This window comes from Trachurus japonicus, chromosome 17 (assembly GCF_045865225.1).
Source record: "Trachurus japonicus isolate A0001 chromosome 17, Traja_1.0".
Lineage (NCBI taxonomy): Eukaryota > Metazoa > Chordata > Actinopteri > Carangiformes > Carangidae > Trachurus > Trachurus japonicus.
The window spans coordinates 9,629,488-9,652,496 of record NC_140923.1 but is presented as its reverse complement, the minus strand read 5'-3'; the positions used below and the strand labels follow the sequence as shown (position 1 = coordinate 9,652,496).

At 41.1% G+C, this 23,009-nt stretch overlaps 1 protein-coding gene across 3 annotated transcripts in view; it reads left to right on the top strand.

Moving 5' to 3' along the window:
* The first annotated feature begins 1,897 nt into the window (after positions 1–1,897).
* The window catches only part of LOC146970095 (kinesin-1 heavy chain), a 35,563-nt gene continuing 14,451 nt past the window's right edge, over positions 1,898–23,009 (top strand). For 2 of the 3 annotated variants that reach the window (XM_085804274.1, XM_085804272.1), the window contains exons 1-13: positions 1,964–2,347; positions 13,881–13,968; positions 14,545–14,618; positions 14,734–14,838; positions 15,316–15,364; positions 15,911–15,966; positions 16,096–16,183; positions 16,301–16,425; positions 17,420–17,524; positions 19,873–20,018; positions 20,282–20,430; positions 21,248–21,435; positions 21,996–22,064. In XM_085804274.1, coding sequence (XP_085660400.1) covers positions 2,222–2,347; positions 13,881–13,968; positions 14,545–14,618; positions 14,734–14,838; positions 15,316–15,364; positions 15,911–15,966; positions 16,096–16,183; positions 16,301–16,425; positions 17,420–17,524; positions 19,873–20,018; positions 20,282–20,430; positions 21,248–21,435; positions 21,996–22,064 — 1,368 coding nt within the window. In that variant the 5' untranslated portion in view covers positions 1,964–2,221. Of the gene's footprint in view, positions 2,348–13,880; positions 13,969–14,544; positions 14,619–14,733; positions 14,839–15,315; positions 15,365–15,910; positions 15,967–16,095; positions 16,184–16,300; positions 16,426–17,419; positions 17,525–19,872; positions 20,019–20,281; positions 20,431–21,247; positions 21,436–21,995; positions 22,065–23,009 lie in introns of all 3 variants that reach the window. The other variant, XM_085804273.1, reaches the window with a different exon arrangement.

Sequence of the window (23,009 nt, the reverse complement as noted above, 5' to 3'; positions counted from 1 at the left end):
TTTGTGTAGCCTATGTGAAATTTGCCATACATAGGTTTGTAATAAAGGTGACGTCATTTTCTCCATTACATGGACTACAAATACATTATCACACTTCTACAGTCAATGAAGATGTTTATCTTGAATTTTACACACTATATATATTGTTCAAGTTGAGTCCAGAAATTGATAGACATTGGTCACAGCCAGGGTCGTTGTCTAGGGGAGAAAGGTGATGATAACTCTAGGGGCCCAGCGCCCAGTGGGGCCCATAAAAAACCCCAGTAGTCTAATCTTTGAATGACTGATTTATTCTGCGTAAGACCCTGACTAATACTCATAGTACACTGTAAAAACTCAACATCTTTCCAAGAATTTTTGTCTTATTTCTTGTCCAAATGTCTCATTTCTAGTCAAAGCTAATCTTTTTCCACTTAAAATAAGACTCATAACCTAAAAATTAACTTGTTTTTAGATCATTTTCACTTAATTCAAACAAATTTTCACTTGAAATAAGTAGAAAAATCTGCCAGTGAAAGCATGTTTTTTGTGTGCTTGTAATAAGGAAGAAAAACTTGTTCCATTATCAGATTTTTTCTACTTATTCCAAGTGAAACTATGTTTGAAGGGAGTAAAAAGTGTCTAAAAACAAGCTACTTTTAATATGATGTGTCTTATTTTAAGTATAATGAGATTTGTTTTGACTAGAAATTACATTTTGACTAGAAATAAGACAAATATTCTTGGTAAGATACTTGAGTTTTTGCAGTTTAATGCTGCATTAGCATCAAAACAAAGTAGGCTAAATAATAAAGAAGACCTGGTTAATTTAAACACTGCCATAATAACTTATAAAGCAATAAACAACCTACTTCCACCCTGCATACAAAAGCTGTTCTCAACTAGAGAGTCTCAGTATGACCTCAGGGGGACCTGCATTTTAAACAAACCAAAAGCAAGGACAAACTCTAAAGCCAAATGCATTTCTGTTACTGGAGTAAAATTATGGAATAGCTGTTTAGCATATGCCTGTAACAATAGCCTTGACAATGAACTAAAATCATGTACAACTATTACCCAATTTAAAAGAATGTTTAAAATCAATGTATTGAATAAATATTTAACACTAACATAAAGTAAGAAAATTATTATTACTAAATGGAGGTTCTGTTTGTTTCGTTTTGATACTGTTCACCTTACTTACTCTCTTCGAGTGTAATTTTCCCACAAATTTTGTTTTGTTATTGTAATTTTTCTTCTTGTAAATAGGGTAGGCATTAATAAGCTTTGCTTCTGCCTTTGCCCTTTCGCCCATATTGATTATGAAATTTTGACTTGTTTGTGTATGTTAAAGGGACAACGAGGAGTTTTGGAAAAGCGAAGCGTTTTCACACTACATTTATGAGCCTCCGCACCGTAAAATTCTTTGACCGGCGCAAGACAGACTCATGTTTTCATTCATCAATAATTAAAGTCAGGGGTTCAAAGACGTTCAGTTACCGTCGTAGTTCCCACCATAAACGGAGATTCAGCTGCGTTATTCTCATTAAGGAAACGCTGGTCGGCTCGACCAGCATTTCCGCCACCACTAATAATAACAAAATAACGATAGAGACAGAACGTTATATTTATCGAAAATGGGCCCATTAACAAGTGTGGGTAGCGGAGATTCATCCACATTAACGTGAGACTTTTTTATAACCGAATAGAAACTCCTCGTTGTCCCTTTAATGTTTTGTGGAATGGACAAATAAATCAATCAATCAATCAATAAATGATAATACATGCGTAGTCTAAGAAAAAAAAAAAGTGGAAAAGTTAGGGGGGGTATTGTTTAAGGGGGCCCAGAATCCCTAGCACCGGCCCTGGTCACAGCGGTAGAACAATAACAGTGAGGACTGGAGGGGAGCGCCGGGGTGACGTCATGCTGATCCACATCCACAGCGGCAGCAGCAGCAGCAGCAGCAGGAGGAGGAGGGGTGAGGTGGCCAGCCGCTCATCCACCACCGACACCGGTATCATGGCTTCCTAACAGGACGGGGGGAACCGATTCAGAGGGGAAAACAAGGATTTCTATTTAGATTATTATCTAAAAAACACAGAGATTTGGGACAGAGGGGCTCGGTCTCTCCCTGTTAGCCCCCCCGCCCCCCCGCCCGCGGCCGCCGCTGCTGGGGATCCATCCAGGATATTATTATATACTTTTATTTAATTCAGTTTCCATCGGGTTGAACCGTGGAAGATGGCCGACCCGGCGGAGTGCACCATCAAAGTGATGTGCCGCTTCAGGCCCCTGAACAGCTCCGAGGTGACCAGGGGCGACCGCTACATCCCAAAATTTCAAGGGGAGGACACCGTCATTATCGCGGTGAGTTGGTTATGTAGTTGCTGTTTTATTAAAACGTGGAGCAAGGGGGGAACTCGGGTTACCTTCAGTGACAGAGAGCCCCGCCGCCATTTTTGATTGTCTGTCTCGTAGCTACGGTTGGTTAGCACCTTAGCTCCGGGAGCTAGCTCAGCTGCTAACTTAACGCTAGCTTGACCTGCTGCTGGCCCTCAAACTGCCACCACCCAAAAAAAGAAAAGAAAAGAAAAAGCATCCACCCAACCCGTATTTAACCACTTGTTCCATATTCACTGAAAATATGCAGCAGGTTTTAATTTAATTCAACGTTTCTGATAATAAGAGAGTAATAAAAAGCCACTCCTGTCGCTGTTATCGCCGTGAAATGTCACCACAGTTGCCCTGTCATGGCTAAAGGCTAAAAAGGAAGCTGCTGTCATTCAACAAAGACACAAACACAAACACAACTCAACGGCACAAAATACACACGTCGCCACAAGCTATTTAGCCCTGATATGATAAACTTAAGCCTAAAGCACGACGCTATCACCCAACGGCGACATTAACATATTAATAACTTAGCATCAGTAACGGTTAAAGCTATTAATTGTGATCAGTTTGCGTCAGCATAACGCACAGTAAGTTGTTAAGTAACGTAAGCCAGCTTTGATTTAGTATCAGTGGCTAACAGCAGCAGCAGGCTAAGCTACAGGCTACCACAGGCCACCAGCTGGTGGTCAGTTGACAGATTAGCCGGCCTTGGCTACTAGCTGGCTAGTGTTTAATACTGTAGCTTAATTAAAGCTAACATGAGCTAGCCTAGCCGACCAGCTGGCTGTATATCCCAACCCAAGCCTTCTGGAGACACAACTCCCTAAATACTGAATAAAAGACAACACAGGCTGAAAATGTTGAGAAATAGGAAGCATGGACTACAGTAATATTATATCAGTGGCAGAGGAAATGTTATATTATAAGATCTGCAGACTAATGGAGGTAATATGGGAATTTGGTTGGCCCTTCAGTGACTGGACCTGTTCCCAGTTAGTAATAATGACCCAACAGGTTCGACTACATCAGGGCTAAATACTGAATAAACATAAACTACACAGGCTGAAAATATTGAGAAATAGGAAGCATGGACGATGGTAATATATCATCTCAGTGGCAGAGGACATGTTGTATTATAAGATCTGCAGACTAATGGAGGTAATTTGGTTCAGTGACTGGACGTTTTCCAGTTGATAATAATCCAACAGGTTCAGCTACACCAGGGCTAAATACTGAATAAACATAAAATACAAAGGCTGAACATGTTGAGAAACAGGAAATATAGGACAATGATAAGAGTGGCAGAGGAAATGTTATATTATATGACCTGCAGACTAAAAGAGGTAGTGGTAATTCGGTTTACAGATAATAATAATAACCCAACAGGTTCAACTACATCAGGGCTCCAGACTGACCCTAAATTATCATCAGGGATTCAATAGAGATTTAAGTGCTCTCATTGATTTATGAATGACTACTTTTATACATTTATGCAAAAAATATTCTAAAGAAATGGGAGGTCCTGACCAGCAGCTTGTATTTCAAAGTGGGACACCAAGAAAACTGTTTGGTAGCTGGAGAACAGATCAATGGCCAACAACTGAAATCAAGTGCATTTTATATGCATTTATCACACTAGTATATTTTATGGTATACAGGGATCTGGACTGCCCCTAAATGGAGGCATTTTGCCCCTAAAATTTGCGACGGTGCAAGTAAATCTTTCATACTTGCACATGTGCAACCTGTAAATTTGCTGTTTGTTTTTCAACACTCAGTGAATCTGTAATCTGTCATTACAGGTGTCAGGCAAATGTGTTTGAGGATCATGAATGAAAAGGAAATGTGAATATTTGCTTTGCGAGTCGATTTACAGTGTGCTCCCCTAAATCTTCTGCTTGTACTCCTAAATTTTTAAGTGAGGGGCCTCTGTGCTCCTGGTAAAAAACATTAGTCTGGAGCCCTGTCAAATCCTGAATTAAAAAGACAACACAGGCTGGAAATGTTGAGAAATAGGAAACATTGACAATGGTCATATTATATCAGTGGCAGAGGAAATGTTATATTATATGACCTGCAGACTAATGGAGGTAATTTGGTTCAGTGACTCGACATTTTCCAGTTAATAATAACCCAACAGCTTCAACTACATCAGGGCTAAAATCTACCTCTAAAATTTGACACAGTGCAAGTAAATTATTCATCTATTTGCAACAGGTGCGACCAGTTAATTTGTTGTTTTTCTTTTCTTTTTTTTAAAAAAATAAGATAAGATGATAATTATGAGCTTTATTAGTCCCACATCGTGGAAATTCACTTGCCACAGCAGCACTTCATAATATGATAAGGAATAAAATAGAGTAGAATAAAAAGCAACACACACACCCAGTCATTTCAATAAATAAAAATGGGTGGAGTTAAAATAAATCACATTGCATTAAAAAGTCTGACGGCCGTTGGCAGGAAAGATCTGCGATAACGCTCCTTTTTGCAGCTCGTGTGTAAAAAGCCTGTATGTATGAGGATCATGAATGAAAAGGAAATGTGAATAATATTTGCTTCGTGGGTTGATTTTTTCTTGAGTTTGTGCTCCTAAAAGTTTAAGTGAGGTGGCCGCTGTGCTGCCCCTCCCTCACCTCCACTATAATGATAAGGATAATTGCAATGGGCACAATCTGGACTACAACAAAAGAAGGAAATGCCTTTGACTAATGCCGTGCCAGCGTCGTTACTCTACACTTTAATGAATCCAGAGGACGACCGTGCTCTGAAGTCATTTTAACGCTCTGAAGTCATTTTTTGATGCTTTGTCGTCATGCGCCCACAGGCTGTTTTTTCACAGGACGCTGTTTAGTTGTTTACACACAGCCTGGTTTCATGCTAGTACGTGTTGCTGCGTTGAAGGATCACACACACACACAAGGGGAAAATGGATTCAAATAATATTCTCTAATGCTTGTTGTAATTATCTAATACATAGCAGCATAAATACTTGGTATATGTATCAAGTTTGTACATGTTAAACGGGCCAAAGTCACATCGTCATGTGTAGAGAACATGACATGGTTAAACATTAGTTTCTTCAGCAACAAACCGTCCTCTTCTGTGTGGACTTTGGTGTCTTCCACACACACACACCTGTGGAAACACCTCCTTTTAAAGGACTTTACAAGCCAATATAAACCTTTTCTTTGTGATCTTTTTTTTTTTTTTAATAGTCTCTTTTAGGATTATATAAGCAAGACAGAGCAGAAACAAGCAGGACAAAAAACAGAAACCAGCGAAAAACAAAAGGAAACAAAACAAAAACGGAGCAAACTAAAGAAATTAAAAGACAGAAAAGCTACATGGCGCCAATGGAAACATATCCTCTTAACCTCCAGCCATGAAATTAAAAGTGAAAATGATGAATCACATCCTCTTTCGAGTAAAAAAAACCCCACTTATTTATGTGGTGAGTTTTTCAGACAACAGGACAACAGGACTATTCATTTTCCGCCGTGCTACACAGAAGACTTATTATTATAGCTGTGGTGACTTTCTTGAATGGTTTTTTTTGCTGACACTGACTTCAGGCCTCTTCACTAATAGCGAGAGCACTGTCTGTGTGTGTCTGTGTGTGTGTGTCCGTCTGCCCTGCCCAGCCCAGAATACCAGTCGGCCATATAGTGCCAAAATAACAGTGAGCGCACATTGTGAGAGAGCCACAAGTGTTGCCCGGTCCGAGCCGCCCGTCGTGGTGGTGGTGGTGGTGTCACCTCTGCTGCTGCATCTGCTTTTCAGATCTGATATGACTCAGAGCAGCAGCAGCAGCAGCAGCAGCGTAAATCCCCCTGTGTTTTCTCTCCTGGGTTACCAGCTGTTGGACCAATCACAGCGCTGGGCAATCTCTCCGGCGGGTGGGGAGGAGGGTAATTATTAGGATGATGATGATGATGATGGTGGTGGTGGTGGTGATGATGCACTTTGTTGTTTTGCAGATGCTCTTATCCAGGGTGACTGAGCTCACTTTAAAAAAAATAAATTATTATCCATTTTAAAACAATTGAGGGCGTGGAGCTTCTTCTATTCTTCTAAGCCTCATTAATGCAGTCAATAACTCTTTCATAACTGGAATATTAGCAATAACCCTGTTGCACACGGCCATGTAAACACCAATAACCCTTTTGAAAAACCAGGAATATGCTCATATTACTGGTTTTTAAAAACCCGAAAATGACCCCTCGGTTGCTTAATTCATCTGTTCTCTTCTTTTGTCTCGCTTTCTTTTCCCACCTCTTTTTGTTTATTTATTTATTTATTTAGTGCTGTTATCATTACTACTACTTTTATTTTCACTACCAACATCTTCCCTGTTTCTTTTTCATCTTTTTCCTTCCTTTCTTTTTTTTAATTGTATTATTTCTATACCTAGCACAAGGTATGTGATTATTATTTCTTGACTGTGCTTCAATTATCTGTTAGATCAAGGTGAGGTCATGTTATAAGCCTTTCGGGTTTCAGACCTCACCTGCACATCTATTTTTCATATCTTTCTTACTAGTAAGAGAGATAAGTAAATGTTTTGTTTTATTTTTTATGTGCAAATAAATAAAAGTCTAAAAAAAGTCTCCTTTTCCAACCCGAATATTTGGTCATGTATACGCCTATCGGGATATCCCCATCGAAAGGAATAGCAAGGAATCTTGGTCTTTTGAGTACAGGAACTACTTGTTGTAAATAATACAAATTATATTATATTAATGACAGGCGTACAGGCGTTTAATCAGCAACTCTCAAACTTTTATATAAATAAATGTGTGTCAGTCGGAGTTCTCAACAGGCCGGACCGAACTGCCTTCAGGCCGAGAATAGGTGCTGGTGCCGCAGCGGGTCCGAGCTTCAACACCTGATGCCGATTGAGAACTCCAATGAGGAATCGAGCAGCTTAGAATAGAAACTGCTCAAATGGGCGATCGTGCGCTATGAGAGGTTTTGTTGGCTACGTTCACATTCACAAGAGCTTGAGGTAAATAGAAATAGACCAGGGCTTGACGCTAAGCTTTTTTCCAAGTAGCACTGTGCTACCATGCTGAAAAATTTAGTAGCACACAACATTTTTTAGTAGCACAATAAAAATTTTGTAGTTTTGGTGAAAATATCATTTTCAAACAAATAAAGTAGATTTAGCCTATAATTCTAACCCTGTAGACTAATTTTTAATGTTTTAACTGGCTCTTTGCCTTAACAAAAATCAGGAAAGACAAACAATGCAAATATGTGTGAGAAAATAGAATATTTATTACAACCAATATTAGTTTTTAGTTTTACGCTGTATGTGTGTGCATGTGGCCCAGGGGTGGGGGTATTGATGAGCAGTGAACCTATATTTCCCTCAGTATAAAAAGCTGAACATTACATACAGGGCTCTACACTAAGATTTTTTAGGAGCACAATGAAAAATGTTGTAGCAGGCTGTTTAAGCCTTAAATAAGGCTGAGGGTCCAACATGACCCATTTTTACATTTGAGAACAGTAAAAACACCAAACATTTTTCCTCAACAACCTGTCACACAAGCAGCTCCATGTTGCCCCTGTGTGATGTTCAGGGACAGGTCAGACAGGGAGCTTTGAGGTTGAAGTTTATATGAATGTTGCACTGTGAGACTGTGACCACATGTCAGCTGTTCTCACCGCGACAAGCGTTTTTTTTTTTGATAGCTCCGCGGTAGCCTCGGAGGCCGCGTACCACCTAAGGGCTTCCTTCACCTGGGGCAGAGCTCCGTGTGAAACAGTAGGAGAGACACAGCCCGAGACCGTGTACCGGAGGGAGAAGCAGGTCGAACGTGCACGGAAAAAAAGCGCTTCGCACCGAATGTGCGCTGCTACGGTGTCGCCTTGGCGTGCATGACGCGCGTCTACCTTGAAAGTAATGTGCGGAAAAGACGTTACATCTGAACGGCCCCGATGTACACAAGCTTTAATCAATGCGGCGGCCAAAATCACCAAACAGGCAGGGGGGGCGGGGAGGGGGGGATACTGCTCACGTTAAACAGCATGCAAAGCGGTGCATGCAGTTTCTGTCCGAGTCGCACTGATGCGACTGAATGCAATTTTTTATTCGCACGGGCTATTATCAACTCGCAAATGCGAGCAAAACTGTCGCACTGTCGAGCCCTGTAGACCCGGCTTTTATTGGAGGATTTACGGTAGGCTGACTATTCTCTCGATCGGTGGAGGACAGTGTGGTGAAAGCCGATCTCGGGATGCGAGTGGGGGAGTCGAGAGTATAGGCCTAAATAAGCGACTACACTTTAATTTAACAACAAGCCCAAAAACCTGCAATCCACAACCACCAATATTTATAAGCGACTTAACAGAAAAACAAGCCTAAAGTCACTTATAAGAAGCAGACTTGGCAACTGTGCCGCCGACACCGTGCTGCTGCTTTGGCTACAGGAAGAAGAAGTGGAAATGACGCACATTGCCTCATGATGTCGTCCATGCGTCGCTGTTTTGATTGGGAAATCTCAATTCATCACAATTACCATGTATATACAGGAACAACCCTGTTTGCTAATGCATGTAAACGGGTTACTCCGAATGTTTCAGAAACCGGAGTATTGACCGTAACCCGAATATTAACGCATGTAAACGTAGTCGCTGCTGCTTCTTCATCATCATCATCACCACTCGGCTCTTTCTGGTGAAGCTGTCCACGCCGTGTGATGTGTAGCAGCAGCTTTTATCATTGGAGACCTGGCTTGGTGACTTGGCTTTTCATTCGCTACACCAGAGATTTTTTATTTGTGACTAGAAACAAAGGAAGATGTTGTACGTTGTTTCCTGATCCTGTGTGTGTGTGTGTGTGTGTGTGTCGAACTGTAACTGGCTCAGTTTTGCCTCGCCAGCGTAGCGCGGGTAGTGTGCAGCAGGTGAATTATTCATGCGTCCATCCATTAACCTCCCTGTCAGTTTGACACAAAGATCAAGTCATTTCTTCATGCTTTTGCTGTCACATTTGCAGTCTGGGACATCCCATAACAACAACGACAACGACTGAGCTACTCTAAGACAGGGTTGTGGTGGAAGTGCGTGAGAGATAAAAAGGGAAGAAAAGGATTAGAGAGATGAGTAAATAACATGGAAACGATCAACTCCAACTTTCTTTCTTCCCCCTCTCAGACTGTTAGTGAAGCAGGAAGCTGAATTGATCAGTTGTGGACGACTGACCTATTTTGCGTAGCAACGTAATCCAATTAGAGTTCATGCATCATAACAACCAGACTTGTATGGATGGAGACGGAGGAACCTGGGGCTGTGTGTGTGTGTGTGTGTGTGTGTGTGTGTGTTACTGTCTCTCCTGAAGAGCCAACTCTGAAGCATGAACATGACAGCGCACTTATGAAAACTCGTAACAATGCTTTTCACCGGTAATTACATTTTCAAGTAATCCCATTAGAGACGAGTGTAGGTAACGAGGAGGAAAGCAGCAGCAGCAGCAGCAGCAGCAGCAGCAATAATAATAATGAGGAGTTGAAACCTGTTTGCCTATTGTTTGCTGACGACGTCTGGCAGGACCGATAGCGTCTCGGCGCTCTTTGTTTTGGCCACGGCTACAATTGCCAGGATGCAGCTAACGAGACGAGTGAATTATCGACGTCATAGGATGCTGCAGGTCTGCTCCTTTCTAGATGTGACCGTCCGCCACAGCGCTCCAGACTCGGCCCCTAAATGGAGGCATTTTGTAAAATAGTAAATCTACTTGCACATGTTCATCCAGTAAATTTGTTGTTTTGTTTTTTTTTTCACGCTGGTGAAACGTGAGACGGCGACTCAAAGAATCTGGACTCTGTCGTTACAGGTGTCAGCAGGTCGATGTGTGAGAGGATCATGAATGAAAAGGAAATGTGAATATTTGCTTTGCAAGTCGATTTACAATGTGCTCCTCTACATTTTCTGCCTGAACCTGTAACATTTTAAGTCTAAACATTTAGGGCTGCACGATATTAAAACTAACAGGGCGCCCTGCCTCCCCCCAACAGGACCCCCGACCAATTGTAGTTGTCCTAAATGGGTTAGGTTAAATGGAAAAGGACCTATAACATACGTCTTAATGCGTTGCTGTTGTTTCATTACATTCATTACAAAGCATGTCTGCTCTCCTCTGACGGGCGCGGCCCCCCTTACTCCTCTCTTACACACACATGTACTCAGTGAGGCCTCTCTCCCAGTTCAGCGGTTGTGGCTAGATGGCGTACATGAGCTGCAGGAAGTGACGTAGAATCTTACCAAATGTGCAGCTCATGTACACCAGGGTTTCCCCCAGTGTATTATAAGCCTGGCGGGCCGCCAGGCCTTCCTTGCCCCCCCGCCAGGCTAAGCATCGTTTATTAATTTTTTTAATCAGTTTTGATGCTCCATAAACACGTGATCAGGTGTCTTTTTCATCACCTGACAACGTCACAACTTCATCGCGCATAACGGGACACGTCACGGACATCATGCTCATCAGCCCGCTGCTTCACCAGCTGACCGAGAGGAACGCACCGAGTCCAAACGTTAACGTGAGCGGAGCCACGGCTCCAGAGGCTCAATCAGCTGGACAGCTGCTGTAGCTGGTAGCTGTTAGCTGTTAGCTGTTAGCTGTTAGCACGTCGTCCCCTGCAGCGTCAGAGCTCCAGACTCCTGTGAGCCGCGGGGCTTTCACCTGATGTGAAAATGATCCATTGTTTCATTTTTCAGCTCGTAACGTTTGCGATCACACACGTTGTCTTCTCTGATCTAAACAGTAGATCCGTGAGTGTCACGTTTCCATGACGACTGACCGGAAAAAGAGCGTGGTACAGTCATGGATGTATTATACAGTACGTCATGTGTAGCCTCTGTAACGTGACTCCAGATACAAAAAAATCTCGGAGAAAAGAAAAAAAAATCTGAGAAATAACGCTACACTTCAACAATGGAGACACCAGGCAGTAGTTTTTTAGTTTTTAATGCAAAGAGTTGATGTTATTTATTTAAATAGTTTTTTAGGCTATAATTTGTGGTTGATTGAACAGTAGGCTATTTCAAGAGTGCCTTTCTGTAAGACTCTGCTATAGGTGTTTAAATATGTTACATAAATGTCTTATAATAACAAATGTTTATGATAAATTATAATATTTTCAAATTTCCAGTCAACTTTTAACATTGATCATGAGGCCTTATGGAATCACGCCTTCTAAATGCTACTGCTCCATTAATGAATCTGTTACCTACAGGGCCCTGCCATCAGTCAATGGTCAGGGTCAGGCCCCTGTCACAGAAAAACACGCTTGGGCACCGGTGGCCCGGCGATGGGCCGCCGGTGCCACCCTACCACCGGGCTTAACAAGTTTTCTGGGGGAAACCCTGTACACCATCTAGCAACAACCCAGTTCAGCGCCGTCCACTGCGCTTCCTGATCTCCTGCCCCGGTTAAAGGGATACAACACCCAAAATCAATAATTCACCAATCATCTACTCACCGTCATGCCAAGGATTTTCATATAATGGCGGCGGATAGAGTTCACTGGTCCAAAACACATACTATGAAGCATCCAAATACCTCCATAACTGCCGCCACATGGAAAAGTTATTCTGATAAAAATAATTTGATCTCTGTTTTTAGCCTTGTTGTAGCAGTAGCTCCCTCCCAGTGGCTCTGTTGATGTTGGTGCACTTGCGCGAGATTTGCTGCGAGATGTTTGTTCGTCGTTGTAAACCATCGGATGTTTGATGGAAACATGGAAAAAACATCTCGCAGCAAATCTGGAGCCCTGCCGCCTGTCAGGGGGCGGGGAGGTGAGGGCTGGGGTGGCAGGATTACAAACCAGGGTGCAAATTGAAGGCATTTTCAGGGTTGCCATGCATCCTTGAAAATCTGGAAAACCTGGAAAATGGTTGACCAACTTTCCAGTCATGGAAAACGCATAGAAAATTTAAAAAAAAAGTATTCAAATGTCCTGGAAAAGCTTGAGTTGTCCTGAAAAATAATTTATTATTTTATTATTTATTTGTTTGTGCTGTTCTATGATAAATTTGTCATCGTTTCTTAGCATTTAAGAGATTATTTCATACGTTAGAGCTATAGACTGCACATCTTTAAATCAGAACTACTGAACTACATCAGTTTTTATTTCCCTGCGGTCGTCGTCGTCGTCGTCGTCGCCGGCGTCGTGAGACTCCCTATTGATTTCTGGCTGACGACTGGAATAATGTGCTTTTGAAGTTTTGTTAAAGCCAAAGAGATGTCGTTGTTTTTAGTTTGTTCTGAGATCATAGATGATGATGATGATGATGATGATGATGGTGGCTGCTGCTGCTCGTCGTCACTGTCCAGTTCAAAGGGGATGAAACGGTGTCGGTGGTGGTGGAGAGTCTGTGCAGAGGAAGAAATAGACCGAGGACGTCGAGTCTGGCGGTTTGGAGCGTGACACGGTGGAAAAACTGATCCATGTCACGTCGTCACCGCTCCTCCTGTGTAAAGGCTCTAACACGTCGCCTGCTGCTGCTCTCAGATAAAGATGAGCTGTTATAGTCACACATTTACCAGGGATCAATAAAGTATCTCTTATCTTATCTTTAAAATCTTCAATTTCAAGTTTATTTGTCATATATATATATAATTACAAGTAATTACAGTGAAAGTCGTTGCAGAAAAATACAATTAATATGAAATGAAATATTTAAAAGCAATAGAATAGAGGTAGTAGAACATTTAACTAAAATTGAATAAACTAAGTGCAAATAATCAGAATTAATGGCAGCAAGTGTAAAAAATGAATTTTTTTTATTGATAAAAACATAACAATGTCTCATATATATACATATACAGATGATTATTACGGGTGCGTGGCAGAGAAACCAAATCTTATTTATTAGTGAATTATAATGAGATGATTTAGACGCGCTCTGGTGTGAAATGTGTGTCGTCGTGGCTCGTGCTGCTCATGTGGGAAACACAAGAATAAACTGTATATGTTAGAAACTTTTACGTCTTTTACAATTAAATTTATTTGCTGCAGCGTTTCGGTCCTAGAGCTTCATCAGGCCAAACCATTTACATTTCTTCATAATAATTTCAAATATTTGATCAACCAATATTCAAAACAGACCAACAAACCGTGTGTAAAATAAATATGTGCAGAAAAAAATGATATATCCGTAAGACTAGATATAACAATAAACACATGTTATATAAAACATATTATAATTTTTAGTCTGAACTCATTTTAATTAAAGCCTTTTATATTAAAATAGCTTCAATAGTTTTGAAGCTGCCACAAAATATTAACTCAGGAAACGTTTAACGTGTTGTTCTCCTGTTGAAACGCTTCTGCTGCGTCTGACAGAGAGTTTGTGAAACATGTCACTTGAATATTATTTTTTAATGAAGTTGCACAACGCTGAGGTTTTGTTATCTTGTTGTTGTTGTTGTTGTTGTTGTTGTTGTTGTGTTGTCGCTGTCACTCACACTTCCTCCTCCTCCTCTGTTGTGTTGCAGAGTAAACCGTACATGTTCGACAGAGTGTTTCAGTCAAATACAACACAGGAACAAGTGTACAACGCCTGCGCCCAGAAGATTGTTAAAGGTGAGGTTTCACTATTTGTATATCTCTGTATATATATATTATATCTATATATATATATATACAGTACAGGTCAAAAGTCTGGACACACTCGATGCATTTCCTTTATTTTCATGACTATTTACATTGTAGATTCTCAGTGAAATTCCACTAATGAACCTGACAAGGCAACACCACCTGTGAAGTGAAAACCATGTTCAGGTCAGGTTCACCTCTTGAAGCTCATCAAGAGAAGCCAAGAGTGTGCAAAGCAGTAATCAGAGCAAAGGGTGGCTACTTTGAAGAAACTAGAATTGGTGGGGGCAGAGATAGAGGAGGAGGAGGAAGAAGAAAAGAAGAAAGAGAAGACAAAGAAGAAAAGACCTGTTTTCAGTTAGTTCACACTTTTTTGTTAATTCCACATGTGTTCATTCATAGTTTTGGTGCCTTCAGTGAGAATAAAGGAAACGCATTGAATGAGAAGGTGTGTCCAAACTTTTGGCCTGTACTATACTATATCTATATCTATATCTATATATAGATATATATATAGATCTAAGTCTTTTCACTTTAACAACGAGCTGTTTGGTGTTTCCACAGATGTTCTGGAGGGATACAACGGGACGATTTTTGCATACGGACAGACATCATCCGGCAAAACACACACTATGGAGGTGAGGATCATCTCTACCGTCTCTACTGTCACAGTTTTTGGATGGATGGATGTTGTTGTTTGTTTCCACTTGACATGAAAACGTTGCATTAACTAACGCTCCTCTGGGTTTGCAGGGGCTGCTCCACGACACAGACTCGATGGGAATCATCCCCAGGATAGTTCAAGACATTTTCAACTACATCTACTCCATGGACGAAAACCTGGAGTTTCATATCAAAGTAAGCAGAGCAGCTCATTGGTTTCCCCTTTTATCTCTCCATTTATGATACATTTAAGGTTTTTATTTCTATGGGTTTTTTTCTCTCTTCATTTGCAGTAAATAAAGCAATTCTCAGTTTAGTCTTAGAGATACTTTATTGATCCCAAAGGAAATTCAAGTATCCACTAGTGCAGACATATAATATAATAGGAGGCCATAGAAGAACACTATGTACATATAACACACATACATAACACAGAAAAGTAAGAAAATGTATATACTGTATATTCTTATGTTGCTGTATGTTATGAATAAAATGCTAAAATAGAATAAAGAAAAGAGAGAAAATAGAAGAGTACCAACTTAAATATGCATAATGTATAAAACTATAAAATTGTGCAAATGAAGAAAAAAACTTTGCAAATGTAGTAAATATAATTGATTTCGTAGCTGATGATGATACTAAATGATGAGGTTGTGCTTCCTCTGTTTGCAGGTTTCATATTTTGAAATCTACCTAGACAAGATTCGGGACCTTCTGGATGGTGAGTGGCCGTGACTCCTCGTGTCTCCTAATCGCATTAATTGTGTTAACAGGAGGTGTGAACGAGCTGCTGAAAACCTGTGAAACTTGCAGAAAGTTGATGTGAATCTGTGTCACAAGAACCATGTTAGCTGTGAACTTTAGTTGTAACCGACTATATGGACACACAAAAGCATGATCCTTGTTATATAACACGTCTAATTCAGGGCAGTAGAGGTTTTTCAGTCCTGATGATTTAAAACTGTCCAGTGTGGAAGAGTTTTAGTCAGTTTACGTTAATTAAAACGCACTGATCTGGGCAGATAATCTGAAACTGGCAGCAGAAGTGCAAACAATGGCTGCGTTAACGTCTGAATTAACATTTGAAACTCCCAGAAAGACGTTTTAATCACCCGCCATGTATTTAAATGTTGGAGTTTAAGAGCATTATTTAAAATTCAATGGCGCCTACCGCAGCATTTCTGTCACAGTATAATATGTTGTGTTTGCAGCGTTAAGTCGACCTCTCTGACATGTTTCCTCCTCTCTCTTTCTCTCTCATCTCCAGTGTCAAAGACCAATTTGTCAGTGCATGAAGACAAAAACAGAGTACCCTACGTCAAGGTTCGACCCACCCGCCTTTCACAGATCTTGTAAAACCAGTCAGAGTGGCTCATTCATCTAACTCTTGTGTTCTTCCTTTGTTTTCTTTTCTCTTCTTTCTGTTTGTTTTGTTTGTTTTTTACGTCAAAGGGCTGCACTGAGAGATTCGTCTGCAGCCCAGAGGAGGTCATGGACACGATCGATGAAGGCAAATCCAACAGACACGTAGCAGTCACAAGTAAGAAACGTGCCACAAGTTATCCGAGTCATAAACCCGTTGATTATCAGAGGGCCGATATGTTTTATTTTCATTTTTTCTGATGACGTGCGTGTATTAATTTATTCTCTCTGACAGACATGAACGAGCACAGCTCCAGGAGTCACAGTATCTTCCTGATAAACGTCAAACAGGAGAACACTCAGACGGAGCAGAAGCTCAGCGGGAAGCTCTACCTGGTCGATCTTGCCGGTAGCGAAAAGGTACAAAAGAGTCACATCCATCCCACACTTTTGTGTTGCCGAATCCCGAATCCACTGTTTTAAGATTCGTCCGAATCTGAAACCGAATACTGAATCCTGCTCCCATCATCGGCCCATACACTAAACACATTATAAATGCAGTAAAAACCATCACACAGGGTGTTTCCTTTTTTATTCTAACTATAAAAACAATGGGTTATAACTTTCACCACTATTTTGCACTATTTGAACACTGAACATTTAAACTTCAAGTCACTCAGGATTCAGGTTTTAGTGTTTTTTTTCCTCATTCAAAACAAGAAACAAAAATACCAAAAGGTGAAATTATCTCCACAGAGCAGAGAAAATATCTGCCTGTAAGTATTATTGTATGTGTAACTTAGTTTGTTGATTTAAAATTACGGAAGTAGCGATGCTAGTTTCCATTAGCCCACCTATGACGTTTTCCATTATATGTTAGCATCAAGCTAGAGGACCTCATTTTAAGTTTGTGGTAATGACAGTGATGCTGGCTGTGCTGAGAGCGATTTGAGCAGAATATCGTTCGTAAACTTTCCTGTAATCGTTTGCGGCCTCATTACGTTGACGTGCGTAGGGTTCGGTTCTGTTGGTTCGGCAGAAATCGAACCCTGGATTCAGTACTTTGTTTGTTTGTTGTTTGCACTTTAATAAAACATTACAAACGAAGAGTATATCACATAAAAGAAAGGATGAATCAGTGATGGAGAGGTTAGAAACCCTGGGAGGGCTTATCGAGACCCTCACCATTAAAATAAATAAGTAAAATTAAATGTGTCTTATCAAAATAAAATAACCAAAATTAGTAATTAAGCAATGAATCAAGAGATAAATTACAGTGGCAACTATTTATACTTTTATTCCACCCATTCCTCCCCTTTTTTTTATCGTTTTACTCTAGTAACTGAGTCGGGCCGGGTTTACAGATCACAGCCTGTTCTTCAGTCTGAGGTTTTATTGTCCGTGTGATTTTCAGGTCAGTAAAACAGGAGCGGAGGGAGCGGTGCTGGACGAGGCCAAGAACATCAACAAGTCTCTGTCGTCCTTGGGAAACGTCATCTCTGCTCTGGCTGAAGGAACGGTCAGTACTTCTATTTGTTCATGCTGTACAGTATCTCTCTCCCTCCCTTCCTCTTCCTCTTCCTCTCTTCCTCTCTTCCTCCCTCTCTGTCCTGGGCTTCGGTCATTAAATATGCAGAGTGAGAGGAAAGTGAACGGCCTTATGGGATAATTGAGGTCACTACGTCGCTCTGTTAAGCTTTAATCTTTACTACAGATCGTGGCGAGATGAGCTCATTACGCTCTGCAAATGTTTGATCAGTTACGACCTCAGGTGGATTTCTTTAAAAAAAAAAAGAAAGAAAAGAAGCAAATTAGTGTGAATGTAGCAGACAGAGGGGGAAGTAAGTGTGTGTGTGTTTACCAGCTGCACAGCCCCAGAGCTCAGCGTGTGCATCTGGAAGAAGAAAAAAAGAAAAGAAAAAGCAACATCTTGTTCAGTTATCTCGGTGTGAAAGAGCCGTTTCTACTCCTTTTTAACTTCTGCAGATAAGAAAACTTCACTCGGAGCAATGTTTTCCTTCAGCTGTCTCACACCAATTTCACACTTCTCACTTTGATCAATGATCGGTTTGTTCTAGTGCCCCTTCGCTGGGTAAACAACCTGGGGCGGACAGATGCTCTGATAGCTGTGACGGTGTGAAACAAACAAGTTATTGTGCAGAGATACAGCAGCTTCGGCCGCAGCTCCTCGTCGTATCAATAATAATATAATACAGACGGATCAGGTTGATGTTTAACTGGCTGCTAACGACGCTGAACTCGTGAGAGCTGTAACCCGAGACATCACATCCGACCGACCTCCTCTCTGGTTGCAGGACAGAGGAAGAACATTAAAGTGAATCAGAATTACGCACTTTGTTTTAACCCTCTCCTCTGTTAAAAAAACACACACACACACACACACACACACACACACACACACACACACACACACACACAAAAAAAAACATCAAATTAGCAACAATTGCAGAGTTTCCCAACAGGAAATTATCAGTCTTGAGCAATCAAGTCAGACAGACGATTAAGTTATAAGAAAACGCTATAAACAATAACAACAAACTTGTTAAATGTTTTATTTACAGTGCACATTAAAGGGATACTACACCCAAAATCAACAATTCGCCAATTTTCTCCTCACCGTCATGCCAAGGAAGGGTTTGGAGAACTTTCAGAGTCATCAAAACTCTTAAGGAGTTCCAGGGGGGGTCCGGCTGGTGACGGGTTTACATATAATGGCGGCGGATAGAGTTCACTTTTAAAATCGTCCAAAACACACACTATGAAACATCCAGATACCTCCATACTGCTCGTCTGTACTGACCCAAATGTCCTGAAGCCAAGACATGAAAAAGTTGTTCAGAAAAAGTTAATGTGATCTCTGTTTTTATCCTTGTTGTAGCAGCAGCTGCAAGTGGCTGCAGGAGATTTGCTGCAAGATGTTCTTCTGTGTTTACATCAAACATCCAGTGGTTTACAACGACCAACCAACATCTCGCAGCAAATCTTGCGCATGCGCACAAACATCAACAGAACCACTGGGAGCTACTGCTACAACAAGGATAAAAACAGAGATCACATTAATTTTTTCCGAACAGCTTTTTCATGTGGCGGCTTCAGGACACTTGGGTCAGTACGGACCAGCAGTATGGAGGTATCTGGATGTTTCATAGTGTGTGTTTTGGACCAATCAAAAGTGAACTCTGTCCGCCGCCATTATATGATAACCCGTTGCCAGCCGGACCCCCCCTGGAACTACAAAAGCTTTAATTACATCAGCGTTAAAAAATGCGGATATAAATGCACCAGAGTTAGTACTGTTGCTGTTTTTCATCCGCTGTTCCCTGGCAGGTCAAACAAAAGACTTGACTGCAAAAGACACAAAACACAGAAGAACAGAGATAAGTCGACTCGACAGACAAAGCAAATCACAGAGACAAGGACAATAAAGAGCTGTAACGACAGTTAAAAGCGCTTTACATTACAAAGTGCGTTCAGGTTCAGTGTTACATATCAATTAAGATTAACTGTGAGTTCATGTTTGATTTACTTTTCGACCAGTTCTTCAGATGTGTTTTCGATGTGGTGTGTGTATCACATTCCCGTATTGTGAGTGGTGAACTGTTCCAGATACGACCGCCTCTGATTGAAAGCGCTGACTGACTACAGTGTGTGTCCTCTGCTCCGCTCCCCTCTATTGAACACTGTTTGTTTTGGAGTCAACTGTGTTTTTCGTCGAACTTGAGGAGAAAAAAATCTAAAGTTTACTCCACACTTGAATTGCTGCAGCACGTTTCTCTCGTTTTTATTGTATATTGATGTGTGTATGTTTGTTGTGTGTGTGTGTGTGTGTGTGTGTGTGATGTCCAGGCCTACATCCCGTACCGAGACAGCAAGATGACCCGCATCCTGCAGGACTCTCTGGGTGGAAACTGTCGAACCACCATCGTCATCTGCTGCTCGCCCTCCTCCTACAACGAGTGCGAAACCAAATCCACTCTCATGTTCGGACAGAGGTCAGTGGAGGGGAAACGAGTCATCATTCAGCTCAATGTGTCTTTTTTTGGTCATAATATTACTGTGGTTGTTTTAATTAATAATCTAAATTAGAGGTCAAGAAATACACATAAAAAGTGTAGGAAAGCCACGGTTAACATGGGAGTCGTAGCACAGTGACGGCTCACGGTTTGTTCCTGGTGTAATCAAGTACCGTTTTTGGAGGAAAAGTGGCGTCGGTCAGTGGAATAAAGTTAATGTTTTTTTGTTTTTCTACTGTTAGAGCAAAGACTATCAAGAACACAGTCACAGTGAACATCGAGCTGACGGCAGAGCAGTGGAAGCAGAAGTATGAGAGGGAGAAGGAGAGGAACAAGACCCTGAGGAACACCATCACCTGGCTGGAGAACGAGCTGAACCGCTGGAGGAACGGTGAGCAACAAGATTTATTCATTTATTTATTCATTCATGTTTCCGCAGCATCAGGGTCTGCACATGCACGTATCCACACATACTGTAGAGATCATTAGGGGTGGGAGAAAAAATCGGTTCACATAAGTATCGCAATTTTTTTTTGACGATTTAAAAAAAATAAAGTTTTTTAATATTGTGCAATGTGCATTTGTTCGCCTTTTTTACATACAGAGAGTCCAGGTTTTGAAAAGGGTTTAAGTTCACTTTATAATGGAGAATGTTAATTTATAGGCTGCTACAGTATTTGTGTGCAGATAAATGTTAAAATGTAGAAACCACATTCACTTTCTTTAGTGGAACCAGGAACCAGTGATGAGACTCTGTTCTTTATGTAGTACCTGTAGTAGTAGTAGTAGTAGTAGTAGTAGTAGTAGTAGTTTACCTCCGTCTAGATCTCATTCTGTCAGAAAGGTTTCAGAAGCCTGTTTTTTCTATACTCTTTTATTTTTGCCTCTTTTCTCCAGTCCAGGCTTTTGAAAAGAGAGTAAACATATACAGTATATTGCTGCTGAATAAATCTTAAAAACTGACTTACATGTGATGTGTATTTTGGGGGGAAATATGGTTCCTGTAATAGTCTGTAGACAATAATAATCATTCAACTGTTTCACTGGTGTTAAAAATGCAGACTAAAAATCGAGAAAATCTGCAATATCGCAGAATCGCAATTTAAATCGAATCGGCATCCAAAAAATCGTAGAAGAATCAAATCGGGACAAAAAAAGCAATATCGTCCCAGCCCTAGAGATCATGTATGTATGACGTCCGTCTGCAGGTGAGAGCGTGCCGGTGGAGGAGCAGTTCGACAAGGAGAAGGCCAACGCCGAGGTGCAGGCGCTGGACAACATCATCAACGACAAGCCGGCCACCACGCCCAACGTGCCCGGCATTCGCCTCACGGACGTGGAGAAGGACAAGTGTGAGGCCGAGCTGGCCAAGCTGTACAAGCAGCTGGACGACAAGGTGAGACCGGGACGACTCTGGTGGGTCATAGACAGCACGTTTTAAAGGATAATTGCTGTTTTTTTACAGTCTGGACCTTATTTCTAGCATAAAATACCATCATTTACTCACCCAGATAACTTTGGTGTCATTACAAGTCGTTCCGACGAAATTAGATCAAGCCGAGAGCCGCGTATATCCGTATAATGCGAGAACACGGGCACTAGTCTATCATAACAAAATATTGGTGAAATGAAGGAGTTTCTCTGCGGATAATGTGTTATTTAGAGGCTGCATTGCGCTGCCCTGTAGACTCACATTATACGGATATACGCGGCTCTCGGCTTATGTTATCTGGGTGAGGAAATCATCGTATTTTGTGCTAGACATAAGGTCCAGATTGTAAGAAACAGTAATTATCCTTCAAGGCTGAATTAGAAGATAAAACAAACGAATAAAAGAAAAACCAAACAACATGGCCGCTCCCTTTTATTTCTTCCCAGGATGTTTCACCTCGTTCTGTCTGTCTGCTCGGTGCTCTGAACACTAATCGTACTGTTTGTCTCTTTTGCTCTTTCCAGGATGAGGAGATCAACCAGCAGAGTCAGCTGGCGGAGAAGCTGAAGCAGCAGATGCTCGACCAGGAGGAGGTGGGTACAGGAAGAGGAGGGGGGGGGGTGACCTGTTGATCTAATGCCCCTTTTCCACTACACAGTTACTGCAAAAAAACAAACATATTGAGCCGAGTCTCGCTAGCGGAAAAGGGCCGTTATTGATCTTAGTGGCCTCAGAGACATGAGGGCTGTGGAGACATAATTATATTTTACTTACTTCTTTTCTGTTGTCTCAGTTTTATAATTTTAATTGATTAGATATGTTATTTCACACTGATCGTTCTGTCTCATTGATCCGAGTCTCTCTCACTTTCTGAATTCCCATAAGTCTCTTGTTTTGCCGACATGATCAGTTGTAAAATCAGCAAAAACAGGGTTCTTACGGATCCTTAAAAAGTCTTAAAAGGCTTTGAATTCATTAATCTAAAAACAAGGCCTTAGTTGGCATTAAAATGTCTTCAATCAATTTTTCAAAGGTCTTAAAAATGTTAACACATAATAAGTGGTATTTTATGGTTGTAATTAGTCTCAAGTCTCAAAATAATTGGTAACATTCCGACATAGAGAAGTTAGTGGCGGCCGTCAACGCTAAATTTCTCACCGCCACCAGCTCCCGAGTCAGTTTTTTTTTTTTCTGGACTTTTTATGCATTTATTTTGAAAGGACAGCTGCAGAAAACTCACGCGAGTTTGTAGTTTTCACCAAAATCCATACTTTTAATGGAAACACACAGAACTCAAATTTCTTTTAATGCGCATTTCCCAGTTATTTGAATCACTTTGGATGGAAACATACGAACAAGCAAACGTGTCCTTTTTAGTTTATCATCTCCTCTCCACAACTATACAGCTGTTAAATTATGTCACTCCCCCCCAATTATTCATGTAGCAGTCACTTTATCTTGGACCACATAGGAAAGTGGGTAAAATTGTCCCTAACCCTATGTATGTGGTGACGTTTTTTTTTTTTTTTTGCATTTGT